This window comes from Gymnoscopelus braueri, assembly GCF_963280865.1.
Source record: "Gymnoscopelus braueri genome assembly, chromosome: 20".
NCBI classification, from domain to species: Eukaryota; Metazoa; Chordata; class Actinopteri; order Myctophiformes; family Myctophidae; genus Gymnoscopelus; species Gymnoscopelus braueri.
Window position 1 is genome coordinate 14,426,471 of NC_137622.1, and position 12,500 is coordinate 14,438,970.

General features: G+C 43.8%; 1 protein-coding gene across 2 annotated transcripts in view; it reads left to right on the plus strand.

Moving 5' to 3' along the window:
* The window catches only part of LOC308076443 (A disintegrin and metalloproteinase with thrombospondin motifs 2-like), a 91,763-nt gene that overhangs the window by 36,573 nt on the left and 42,690 nt on the right, over positions 1-12,500 (plus strand). For both annotated transcript variants that reach the window (XM_080416686.1, XM_080416687.1), the window contains exon 2: positions 9,447-9,652. In XM_080416686.1, coding sequence (XP_080272812.1) covers positions 9,447-9,652 — 206 coding nt within the window. The remainder of the gene's footprint in view (positions 1-9,446; positions 9,653-12,500) is intronic.

The window sequence follows — 12,500 nt, forward strand, 5'->3', positions numbered from 1 at the left end:
TAATTGCGATTAGACGAGTATGTAAAAACTGTGACAGGCTTAGCCGTTGTTGACAATCCGGTCTATTACTGTCATGCCATCGGCATGCTTGACGATGGCATTGGAGCTGTGCGTGGCTGTGCAGTCCCGCGTGCACAGCGAGTCCAGGAGAGGGCTCAGCACACATCCCTGGGGGGCTCCTCCTGCTTGTATTAGGGAGTCGGATGTGATGTTACCCCGTTCTCACCCACCTCGTGGCGGTGGTTTGGTCAGGAAGTCTTGGAGCCAGTCGCACATGCTCGGGTGCAGCTCGAGGTCCCTGAGCTTAGTGTCAAGCTTAGTGTTGAATGCTGATCTTGTTAGTCCATGAACCAAATACAGTACATATTTGTCCTTCAGGTTTCTGTCATCCAGGTGTGAGAGGGCTGTGTGAAGGGCCGTGGAAATTGCGCCGTCTGTGGACCTGTTTTGACGGTATGCAAATTGCCACGGGTCCAGCGAGGCAGGCGTATTCTCTCACCGGCCTCTCAAAGCATTTGCTCACTATTAGTGGTGGAAAAAGTACTACAAATATTTACTTTAGGAAAAGTATCAATACTGCAATATAGAAATACTCTTTTACAAGTAAATGTCCAGAATTCAAAATGTACTTGAGTAAAAGTAAAAAAGTATTGGTATCAAAATGTACTCAAAGTACCAAAAGTAAAAGTACTCATTATGCAGAATGTCCCATTACCAGTTTTCAAAATGTATACAAATATTTTGAAAATAGCAGATCTACAATTTCCGGTGGAAAGTAACTAAGTACATGTACTTAAGTACTGTACTTAAGTACAATTTTGAGTTACTTTTTACTTATTAGAGTATTTCCAATTTGCAATACTTTTACTTCTACTCCACTACATCTCAGAGGCAAATATTGTACTTTTACTCCACTACAATTATTTGAAAACTTTAGTTACTAGATACTTTGCAGATATAAATTACTATATTATAAAACATACATTAACCACTATTGTATACATAGGCTATTTGAAAATAGCCGATCTGCAAGCTCACAACGCGCCGAGGGCCAAGCAAGGCCACAAGCTCACAACACCTCGTAACATGAAACGCTGTGAGCTGGTAGATTGGCTTTTGTCGCTGAAGAGATTTGGTAGAGGGAAAAATGGAGCGGACGGAGTATAGACCCCCGGGGGACTCCGGTAAACTAAGTATAGTCATTTGTAAATTACTATTTTTGAATTCATAGTTATAACTTTATAACTGTACTTCACTTTGAACATTTAGACGGGACAGTGCATATTAATGAACAGTCAGTACATAATTATGTAAATTATTACTAATCATTACTGTAATTTATATTAGCTTAGAATCCCCACGTGCGTGCGTGCGTGCGTGCGTGCGTGCGTGCGTGCGTGCGTGCGTGCGTGCGTGCGTGCGTGCGTGCGTGCGTGCGTGCGTGCGTGCGTGCGTGCGTGCGTGCGTGCGTGCGTGCGTGCGTGCGTGTGCATGAGCATGCTGAGTGGGCCCTCTGTGTTACATAAATCACCATGCATGAGAATCTCTGTGACAGTTACTCCGTAGTTACCTTGACTGGATGCACAAGCAAGGTCTCTGCAGTGCACAAGCTAGAACACAGGTGTATACACACACACACACACACACACACACACACACACACACACACACACACACACACACACACACACACAGCAGAAGTTGGCGAGAGATTCCAGTGTATGGTCGAAACCACTCAATATACAGTAGCGCTCCAGAATGCAGAGTGGAGCTGCCCCCGCCCCCCCCCCCCCCTTATTCTGCAGGTAAGTTGACATTCTTGACATTTTGGAAAGGTTGAAAGACAAAGTACCTTTGTCTCCTAATAAGGGCGTGTTCTGTACCCCACCAGAATGAGAATACTGGGAGGAGATGGGGGGGGGGGGGGGGGGGGGGTTGGGGTTGGTGGGGTTTGACCAAGGTAAGCTAATGAGGATTGGGGGAAGGGTGAGCAAGCAAAGGGGCAGGAATGAGGAGAGGTAGAGAGAGAAAGTGGAAGAGGAGTTGTTGTCCAGTTGAATGAGTTTAAGTGCACACTGCACTGCATCTGAGCTTGCACGCACGCACATGTGGGCAGGTTGGTTAAGTAAGACGTGCTTTCACGTCTTCATGGTGAAAAGAGGGTAATGTGAACTGATGGCAGAACTTATGTTGAATAACGTTATTGCCAGAATGTAGGGCATACCCAGTTTACAACATGAAACATAGAGCAATAATGACAAGACAAACAACAACACATTGTACAAACAGCAACACATGCAAATGATATTATCACCCTATTTTACACTGTGGGTGTTTTAGCTTGCCTTCCACTCTATTGGCTACTTTCTCAATGACCCTGCAATCCAGCATGGCTGTATGTTTACTTCGATGGAGGTAGAACTGAACGGTGTGTGTGCGATGCATAATTCTTCTCTACAACAACACAACGAGGTTGTTACAGTGTTCTCAAGTGTTTCTCTGAGTTACAACTTCCAATGGTACAATTTATAGCACACGCTATCACATTGTTAGGAAATGTTTTACACACGTCATAGAATCGTTACAAGGACATTTTCATGAGAGCAATGTTGCTATCAATACACGTTTGTCCGACCGATTGTCAGGCTGGAGTGGTCGTCATGTTCTTATCAGCTTGGAGACTGTCTTTCGAGGCTCCAGTGGTCAGATTTTGTTTGTACATTTCAGTACCGTTCAGTACACAGAGATGGGCTTGTGACAGAAGCATGACAATTCAAAAATACGTGTAGGCCTTGATGTGAGCATGAATATCTGAATAGGCCATGCCGACATGATTTATAGAACTATACAAAATGATATGCATTTGGCCGCCGACCCCCATCTCAAAATATTTTCTTATTATTTTCTTACATTAATTTGCACACATTTTCTCGAATTTTCAAAAATAGCTGATCTACAAGCTCGTAGCGCGGCACTCGGTGCCGCGCTATGAGCTTGTAGATCTGCTGTTTTTGAATAGCCAACGTGTAAAACAATGCTTTTTTAGCTCAAATCAAGAAGTGAAACAGATGCGTTCCAGGTCTTTAAAGGTATAGTAGGCAACATTAAGCCTATATTTGAAAAATACCTCTATATATATATTTTGCATTTTTTCCCCTCTATCAGCCACTATATAATGATGCTGGGGTGTTTTCCTGCATTGAAAAACACTCCTCTTTCTGAAATCCGTATTTTCCCTACTATTTAGGTTACACATCCGGGTATCCGGTGCGTAAATTCACGCACGCATGTGCGCATCCGTGCGCGTCCGTGTCCGTGTGAACTTTTTACTTTCGGTTTTAAAATGTTCTCAAACTTCGTTTTTTAGGCACATAATTTACTTTTCAAAAAGCGTTTGGATAGAATTTAGTTGTTTAACTTCATATATGTGGTCAATTTGTCATGAAAGAGCCTATTTAAAAATACAAATTCAGAGAACCGGCAGGGGCGGGCAGTTCCGCGAATTGTATCCCAATAAAGTAACCTATATTCGGCATGGCCCGTTTAGAAGTCTGCTTACTCTATGGAAGTCCTCCGTGCGTCACCCCCTGGTGGTCGGGGAAACGAACTGCTGGATTTTTTTGCTTTGTTTATCTCTGAATCGCCTACAATCCCTTTAATGGGTTAATAGACATGGGGCCCAAACTCACATACTGCTTAATTTCTGTCAGGAAGAGGTTGGTGATCCATTGACAGGTGTTGAAGGGTATGGCTAGCTGAGTTAGCTTATTGTGAAGCAATTCTAGACCAACAGCGTTGTAGGTGCAGCTGAAATCCACAAACCTCATTCTGGCTTATCTATGGATATGGTGAAGGCCTGGCGATAACGGGTCATGGGGCGGCCATAGCTGAGTGGTTAGTGAGCCCGCCTAGGGAACCAGCTGGCCCTGGTTGCCCCAGGTTCGATTCCAGGCTATCCCAGCATATGTGCCGATGATATGAAATTTGTCCCTGAGCAAGACTCTTAACCCCAATTGCTCACAGGTTCTCATTGGAAACAAGACCGCAAGGACTTTCATGAACGACCTGTTAAAAGGAATTATCCTTATCCTTATGGTTTCTCACGACCCCCCAGAGCGACTGGCTAGATTACATGGGTTTCATACCCCTTTATTATTATAGTTTTTCCCCCTTGAGTTAGAAGTACAGAAAGTGCTGCTTCTCTGCAAGCAAGTGATATTCTTCATCACCGCAGGAGCTTGAAACAGAACAGCAATGTCCGTCCCTCCCATCCATCACCTCTCTCTACCCCCCCACCTCTCATCTCTCTCTCTCTGTCTCTCTCTCTCTCTCTCAATTAATTACAATTTCAATTCAATTCAAAGGAGCATTATTGGCATGAGAAAACATACTTTTACATTGCCAAAGCCAAGTCCCCCCCCCCTCTGTCTGTCTGTCTGTCTGTCTGTCTGTCTGTCTGTCTGTCTGTCTGTCTGTCTGTCTGTCTGTCTGTCTCTCTCTCTCTCTCTCTCTCTCTCTCTCTCTCTCTCTAAAAATAAGAGAAAAAATGTTGGCCTCCCTCCCTCTGGTCATCCCTTTATTCTCATACTCTCTCTCTCTCCTTTCTCTCTTTCTTTCCTCACAAAGTGAAGGACAGAACCTTAATGCCAGTTCTCTTAACAAGGGGACAGAACTGTCATCGTGTGAATGACATCCTAAAGGGAAACCCTGGAAATATGATTTACTTTCTCTCCTGTCACTTTATCTGTCTCTACCTCCACCTTGGGGTCTATATCTCTGTGTCTGTCTGTCTGTCTGTCTGTCTGTCTGTCTGTCTGTCTGTCTGTCTGTCTGTCTGTCTGTCTGTCTGTCTGTCTGTCTGTCTGTCTGTCTGTCTGTCTGTCTGTCTGTCTGTCTGTCTGTCTGTCTGTCTCTCTCTCTATAAATATTACCTCCTTTGGTTCCATTGGAACACAGGTTCTTATTTTCCTGAATAGTAACGGTTTCTGGACATACAAGATGTCTTCCCCTCTTTCTCTCTCTCTCTCTGTTTCAATTTGATTAGCTTTATTGGTATGAAGGTTCAGAGACAATAATTGCCAACGCCAATTAGGTGTAAATGGTGTACACGTAATTTAAATAACACTAAGAACGATACAACACACGTGATGTGATGAGACATGAAGGAGAGACAAACAGACAGATGGTGGGTAGAATAATGAGTTTTGTTGTTCAGATGGGTTTCTCTCTCTCTCCCATCTCTCTCTATCTCCCTCTCTCCTCTGTTAGCTACTGTATCTCTCCCTCTTCGGTCTCCCTGTCTCTCAGTTTCTCTCTCTCTCTCTTTCGCGGTGAGAGCGAGAGGCTCAACTTAGTCACATTCTGTCGCTCCCTGGGAAGATATGGAATCATATTCATACTTCCAGGATCACTCTCCTAGCGACTCGGGAGCCAATATTAGCCATGCGACACATTGTTTTACCCATGAGCCCGTTGCTGTGGAAACGTTGCATAAGAGGGAGCGGGTGAGGCAGAATGCCCCTTGCTGATTGGGAGACAAGATGGAAGATCTCTCTCTCTCTCTCTCTCTCTCTCTCTCTCTCTCTCTCTCTCTCTCTCTCTCTCTCTCCCCCCAACTCCTCCTTTGCTCTCATCTCTTGTTCTCTCTCTTCTCTCAGTACGCCAACACACCTACTTTCAGTCAGAGTGTCAGAGCAATGGGACTCCAACTGTTCCTTCGTGCTGTGTGTTACACCAAGTTACGGTCTGCACTTTTATAGTTAAAAACAATCTGTTGGCATTACATCCAGCCCGCCCCCCCAGAAAAACTACAACCGAGAAAATGGCGGATTGGTGTCAGATTTAGAATGGAAGTGGATGGGATCGGAAAAACCGGATCCCGGATAATTCAGTTTCCGGTGGTGCTACAATGAAATGTGTCGTATCGAACGAGGCCAAAAATGCAATGTGAACATAAAAAAAAAAGACCAGTTGGCGTAGGTCTACGCGACTGGCACATGGCGGCTTCAAATAGGTTCGCGTAGATATACGCGACTGGCACTCAATGTGTTAAGGTGGTCGCATATAGAGGAAAAAAGGGATAGGCCGTTCCATGTAATGTCATCACATACTCTAGTAGTATGCTTGCTTCTAGGCCTAAATGATAACGTGTGAACATCTATGAATCTATTATAGGCTCAGACTCGGCACAGATTCACCATCCCTCCATGTGGGAGGCTTCGGCTGGAGTCATCATTGTCTATTCCCCTAAGACGCCATGTTCAAAGCGGCATGACTTGGCCCTCCAAGGCTTCTATTCCAGCAAGGCCACAATGTGTCTACATACTGGGAGGGTAAGAGAGAGAGAGAGAGAAAGAGAGAGGGATGGATGTGGAGGGAGGGAAGAAGGGAAGAATGGCCTTGACTCTGGAGACAGAGCGATTTATCTTTGCTCTGACTCTCTGCCTAGCAGGAAAAGAAAGGTCCAGACACTCCAAACGATTATAGATTCATTTCAGAATTATACGATTATCATTTACAAGCACCTTGTGTATTGCTGGAATGTAACAATTCATTGCAAAAATAATTATATATATTTTTTATTTATTTGAGTCCACATTTATAAAATACATTACAGGGGCACAAATATTTTTCAGTTGCTTTTGATGTCCCGCACACTGGAAACAACATGTGTCCTAGTGCTTCAATCCAAACAAGTTCAGAATATAAACAACAAATGCACATGAACTTATTCACAGTTAACATTGGTCATACACTTCAGTCTGCCATATTACCAACACTGGAGAAAAAAATTATGGGTACAGGAAGCACCTTCTCCTCCAAATAGATCGACTGCCTATAATGGAGGAGATTGAGCAATATGTTGCAAGCTGCTTTGCTTTACACTTGGACAATCCCATAATCCTCAAGCCCCTGACCCCCAGCCTGTGGACATGGCCCAAGCTGCCAAATATAAAAACAATGAGCTGGCACTTGTAGCCTAGATGTATAATGGCTTGTACTAATGGCTGGTATTTCACTTGCTTAGTAAGGAAAGCTTCCTCTAAACTTGAATCAAAAGTACAGCCAACTTCCAATAGGAAAACCTCTCTGCTGTTCTCATCAATCACAATGACATCCGGTGTGTCTGCAGTTATATTTGCAAATACATGGGGGTCATTGCATTGAAACATTTCTGGTTTCACACAAGAATATTTGTAAAACACAACAGAGGAATCAAACGTGGGTGACAGATCTTTTGTAATAATGTCAACAATTCTGTCATGCCTGGCTATGTACAGTCCTTTGTAAACATTACAACCACACACACACACACACACACACACACACACACACACACACACACACACACACACACACACACACACACACACACACACACACACACACACACACACACACACACACACACACACACACACACAGAGAGCCTATATCTGTATAGTCCAACACAACACAAGAACACAGGTTGGAATTCTAACCGAATATCATCTACTTCAGTGTGTTGAGTGAGTCTATGCAGAACATGTATTTCATAATGAGTTTCAGACGTAGAGCAAAGCCAAGAGCAGAGCAGTAGGGGCAGCCCCTGTGTGAGGGAGCTGTCTTAATCCATGTGTTTGGAAAGCACCATCTGCTGGTCTGCTTCAGCTGGGAGCAGAAATATTTGGTTGATTAAGGAGAGGAGCTGTGAAGGATAGCCACACTGTTTCCAACAGTTACACAGGACACACATGCCTCACTTCTGTCAACTGGTGTCTTGGCAGGCGACAGAGGACACACACACACCGATGTGTTCAAATTCTCTCCACACGTGTATATTATATGGATGTGCTGAAGCACACACACACACACAAACACACGCGCGCACACATACTGTACACACACACACACACACACCTGCTTGGAACACCTGAGAGAATGCAAAAAATGTTTCTTTCTTTTGTTTTACGTTCTTATTTAGTTAGGCCTATTTAACAGACTTACAAAGAGCAATGTCAGAGTAACAGACATGAACTCTAGTCAACCAAAAATAGGGTAAGTGGTCAAGTAAATAGAGTGCCTTGCTTCCCTCACTTCTAAAAATAGCACTAGTCACTCTGGAAAAAGCGTCACTTGGTCAGACTCAGAGCTGCCCACAACCCCACAAGACATCATGGGAAATGGACACGTCTGACACATCGGCTTGCGTTTCAGAGGCGCTGGCTACGACGCATCTGAAGCAAAATGTCAGTTGAAAAACGGCTCCCACAATTTAACCGACGCGATTACTTTCATCTTGTCCGGTGTGAACGCACCTTTAGTCTTGTGGACTTTAACCCATTAAGACCTGGAACTGTGTCATTTTTAGATTTGAGCTAAAAAGCATTATTTTACACTTTGGGCTATTCAAAAATAGCCGATATACAAGCTCATAGCGCGGCACCGAGTGCCGCGCTACGAGCTTGTAAATCTGCTATTTTTGAAAAATTGTGAAAATGAAAATGCAAATCTTTGAATATATTTATATTTTTAAAGCGAACATTTTTAACTCAAATCGTTGCTTCTGGGGGGGTCCCTGGAACAAAATATTTTGATGGGGGTCCGTGGCCAAATACATACCATTTTGGGGGTCCTGGACATGAAAAAGATTGAGCACCGCTGATATAGAAAACTGTTGAGATTTAGGAGACATGTAGAATCGGCTTCAGGTCTCAATGGGTTAACAGAATAACAAAAAAGCAATGCTAATTTAGAAAGGTGTCAGCTGTTTGATTATCAACTTTATACTTAATGTTTTCTGTAATTGCCGTGTTGTATGAAATGTGCTCTCCTATATTAAAATTGCCTAGAGGGTGGGTCGACGGTTGGATCAGAATAGCTACACCAGGGGCCACGTGTGGCACCCAAAGGCCCCAGGGTGCCACAGGCTCCAATCCGCACCAAACATGGCACAAACACTTTTCAGGGGTCTGCCGTGACATTAGGCCCACCAAGGGCCACATCAGGGGCCCCCCCGGTGGCCGCATGCACACTGTTGCTCCGCACTAAACTTGGCACAAACACTTTTCCAGGGGTCTGCCATGACAATTGTCACACCTATAAACCTAAATTGGACACATATTATGTGGTTCCAGCAGTGTCTAACATTTCAAATGGCCATTGCTCTGATCAGCGCAATATAGGACTGGATTTGAAGGTGTAGTGTAGTGGCCTGAAAATCTAGCGCACGTGCGTGCGTGCGTGCGTGAGCAATGTGTGTGAATATGGAACCACCTTTGTGTATGTATTTAATACAGTATACCTGTCTGTTCTTTAGGCACATCCCTTATTTACTGCACTAACCTTGTGTGTGTGTGTGTGTGTGTGTGTGTGTGTGTGTGTGTGTGTGTGTGTGTGTGTGTGTGTGTGTGTGTGTGTGTGTGTGTGTGTGTGTGTGTGTGTGTGTTTGTGTTTCACCCCGCCAGGTGCAGACCTTGGTGGTCTGATGGACCTGGAGAGCCTATACCGTGGCGTGGAAGAGAGCATCAACCAGACCCGGGCGGGACGCATCCGCAGACAGAGCCCCGACAGGGCCTACAACATCGAGGTGCTGCTGGGCGTGGACGACTCCGTGGTCCAGTTCCACGGCAAGGAACACGTGCAGAAGTACCTGCTCACGCTCATGAACATCGTAAGTGCTGGACACCCACACACACACAGACAGACAGCTGGGCCTACTCTGCAGACACAGGAGCAAATTACTAGTGGAATGCTTTGCCAGTGTGAAACACAGAGCAGAGGAGGGGTGATTCATTTTACCATATGAAACCTAGTGTCTGGGGGAAACATTCAGGGAAAATAGCACACATATTGTGACCCGTTGTGAGCTTAGTCAAGCATCCTAACCTGTGAGCAGCTTGTGGGTCCCTTCCCTTCCATTTGAACTATATATATCCTATATATATATAGCCGGATGATCCCCTCCCGTTCATGTTCGTTCACAATAAAAAAAATAACTGGTCTTCATATTATTATGTTAGAAGCTACAGTACACACACAGCAGATCTACACAGTATTATGTTAGAACAGTTGTTCTCAGCGTAGGGATCGGATACCTGCATGGGACCTTGAGCCGGGGGTTCCATGGGGTCCCCAGCTAAGTGATGGACAGTTAGGAACCAAATTGACTTTACAGGCTTCAGAGAGAGTGTATAGAACCTGTGGGATGGGGGGGGGCTGATTTAAGCAGTCACACCTGGCCTGAGTCAAACTAATTGAACTACTGTAGGTGTGGCTGCACACCTACAGTACATCAAGTCGGTTAGTACAGACGCAATAACTTTGCGTTCAGGGTGAGACTGAGAGACAGCTGTCATGACAGGTTGCGTGTACAGTATGTGCTCTTTCAAGTGTGTGTGGCCCTATGCATGGCAGCCATATTGGCAAAGACTTTTATTGGACCACTTCTGAACAAAGCCCTAATTAGTTTAATTGGTAACACCTGTGAAGGAAGTAATACGCGGCTCAATTTCTTGCCAGTATGGCTGCCGTGCAGCCAAGGTTTTAGGATCACAAAGCACTTTGAATTTCCATGCAACACACACACACACTGCTTGCCATGCCTCACAGTGCGATAGATAGCCACAAGGAAGAGTTAAGCTGTACCTCATGTGACAGTTAAACTATGCTGTGTAGTCAAACCCATTGTTCTTTATTGTGTGTGGCATACACATTTCTCTCTAGTATGTAAGTGATACAGTTCAGGCTAGCATGCACATTTTATCCGGTTATTTTACAGGTTTATAGAAATAAAAATTAAATGGCAAAAAGGAAAATATTATTGCTGCTAGTAATAAGAGTTAATTTGGTCATTATTGTTATTGTTGAAAGAATTACCTTTAATCCGTTTTTTCTGATTGATTGAATACTACTAGAATACTATTAGTCAGAAATGTAAACAGCACCTGGTACTGTAGAGACATCAAGGCTAAAAGGAGAACCCAAAAAAGGCCTAGAGACTTGACTTTTGTGTTTATGGGCTTTACTGATATGTGTCAACAAAATATTGTCTTTCAGTTAAGAGTTGTACCTGTGACACATGAAATGTGATATTGGAATGTAATTTTGTCCTGGGTAGTTATATTTCATAGATATAACATTTCTATATTATTATTATCCTTAAATTAAAACTAGAGGTTCAGGCCATACACGGCCCTCACACCTACAGTACGTCGCAAGGTTGATTCGGCCAATATGTCTGAGTCATAGTGTCAGGGCTTTGTCAGAGTACCCGATGTACCCGTGGAGACGTCTGTTGCTGTCTGTCTACCTGCGTCCCTTTTATTCCCATATATGGAGATCTCTGTAACTGTCAGTCCTTGTCCCTTTAATGCTCATGTATGGAGATCCCTGATGTCTATATGGGCATTCCATATATTGGAATGCCCATATATGGGTTAATTAGTTGGATCGGCCAAGTTCTGGACAAGTGGATACCCGAACTAATCGGCAGCGGGCACCGCACTCCCTCGAGTCTGGAGTTTGAAGTCGGTCGGTCCCATGACCATATGTGGGCATAGCGGCAGTGGCTCAGGGGTAGAGTGGCCGGTAGAGCGGCCGGATGGGAACTGTGAGCTTCCCAGTTCGATCCCGGGCTCCCCCTAGAGTTGTCCCCCAAACCCTGCAAGGCAGGTTGGTGCCTTGCATGGTTTCATGGTTTCCTCCCCCATCTGTATATGAATGTGTGAATGGGTGAATGTAATGCACAATCGATGGATAAAAGCGATATATAAATGCATCGTTTACCATTGTATCTGTGGCTGTGGACATCCTGTATCTGTCAGTCCTTTGGTGCCCATATATGGAGCTGACTTATTTGTTTTCGCCCACGGAACTCTAGTTATGAGTCATATGGGCATCATTTAATTTGATTGTTTTCCACTTTTTTTCCCACTGAATGTCATCTTAGGAAACATTCATATTAATGACAATTATAAAATAGAATTGTTGCCATCATTCTCAACTATAATTGGGATAAGGGCATAGGTAACACTCCAATCAACATAAAAAAAACGTTTAGGGAATTGTAAATATGTTTTTGCTACTTTGCAAACTGTATATAACTTTGACCAAGGACCCAATTATTCTCGTTCCCATGCTTGGTTGGTTGTAAAACAACCACTCTCATTAGCATAGAGGTGACCGTTATGACAAACTGTTGATTAACCCATTAAGACCTTGGAAGCATCTTCAAAAATAGCAGATATACAAGCTCATAGCGCGGCACTGAGTGCCGTGCTATGAGCTTGTAGATCTGCTATTTTTGAAAAATCGTGAACATTTTAGCAAATCTTTCAATATATATATATTTTTAAAGCAAACATTTTTTACTCAAATCTTTGCTTCTGGGGGGATTCTACAAATGTCTTCTAAATCCTAGTTTAAAAAAAAAAAGAAATGTTGGCTATAATCAGTGGTTCTCAAACATTTTCATGTCAAGGATGAATTTTGGCCGCGGACCCCCATCTCAAAATATTTTG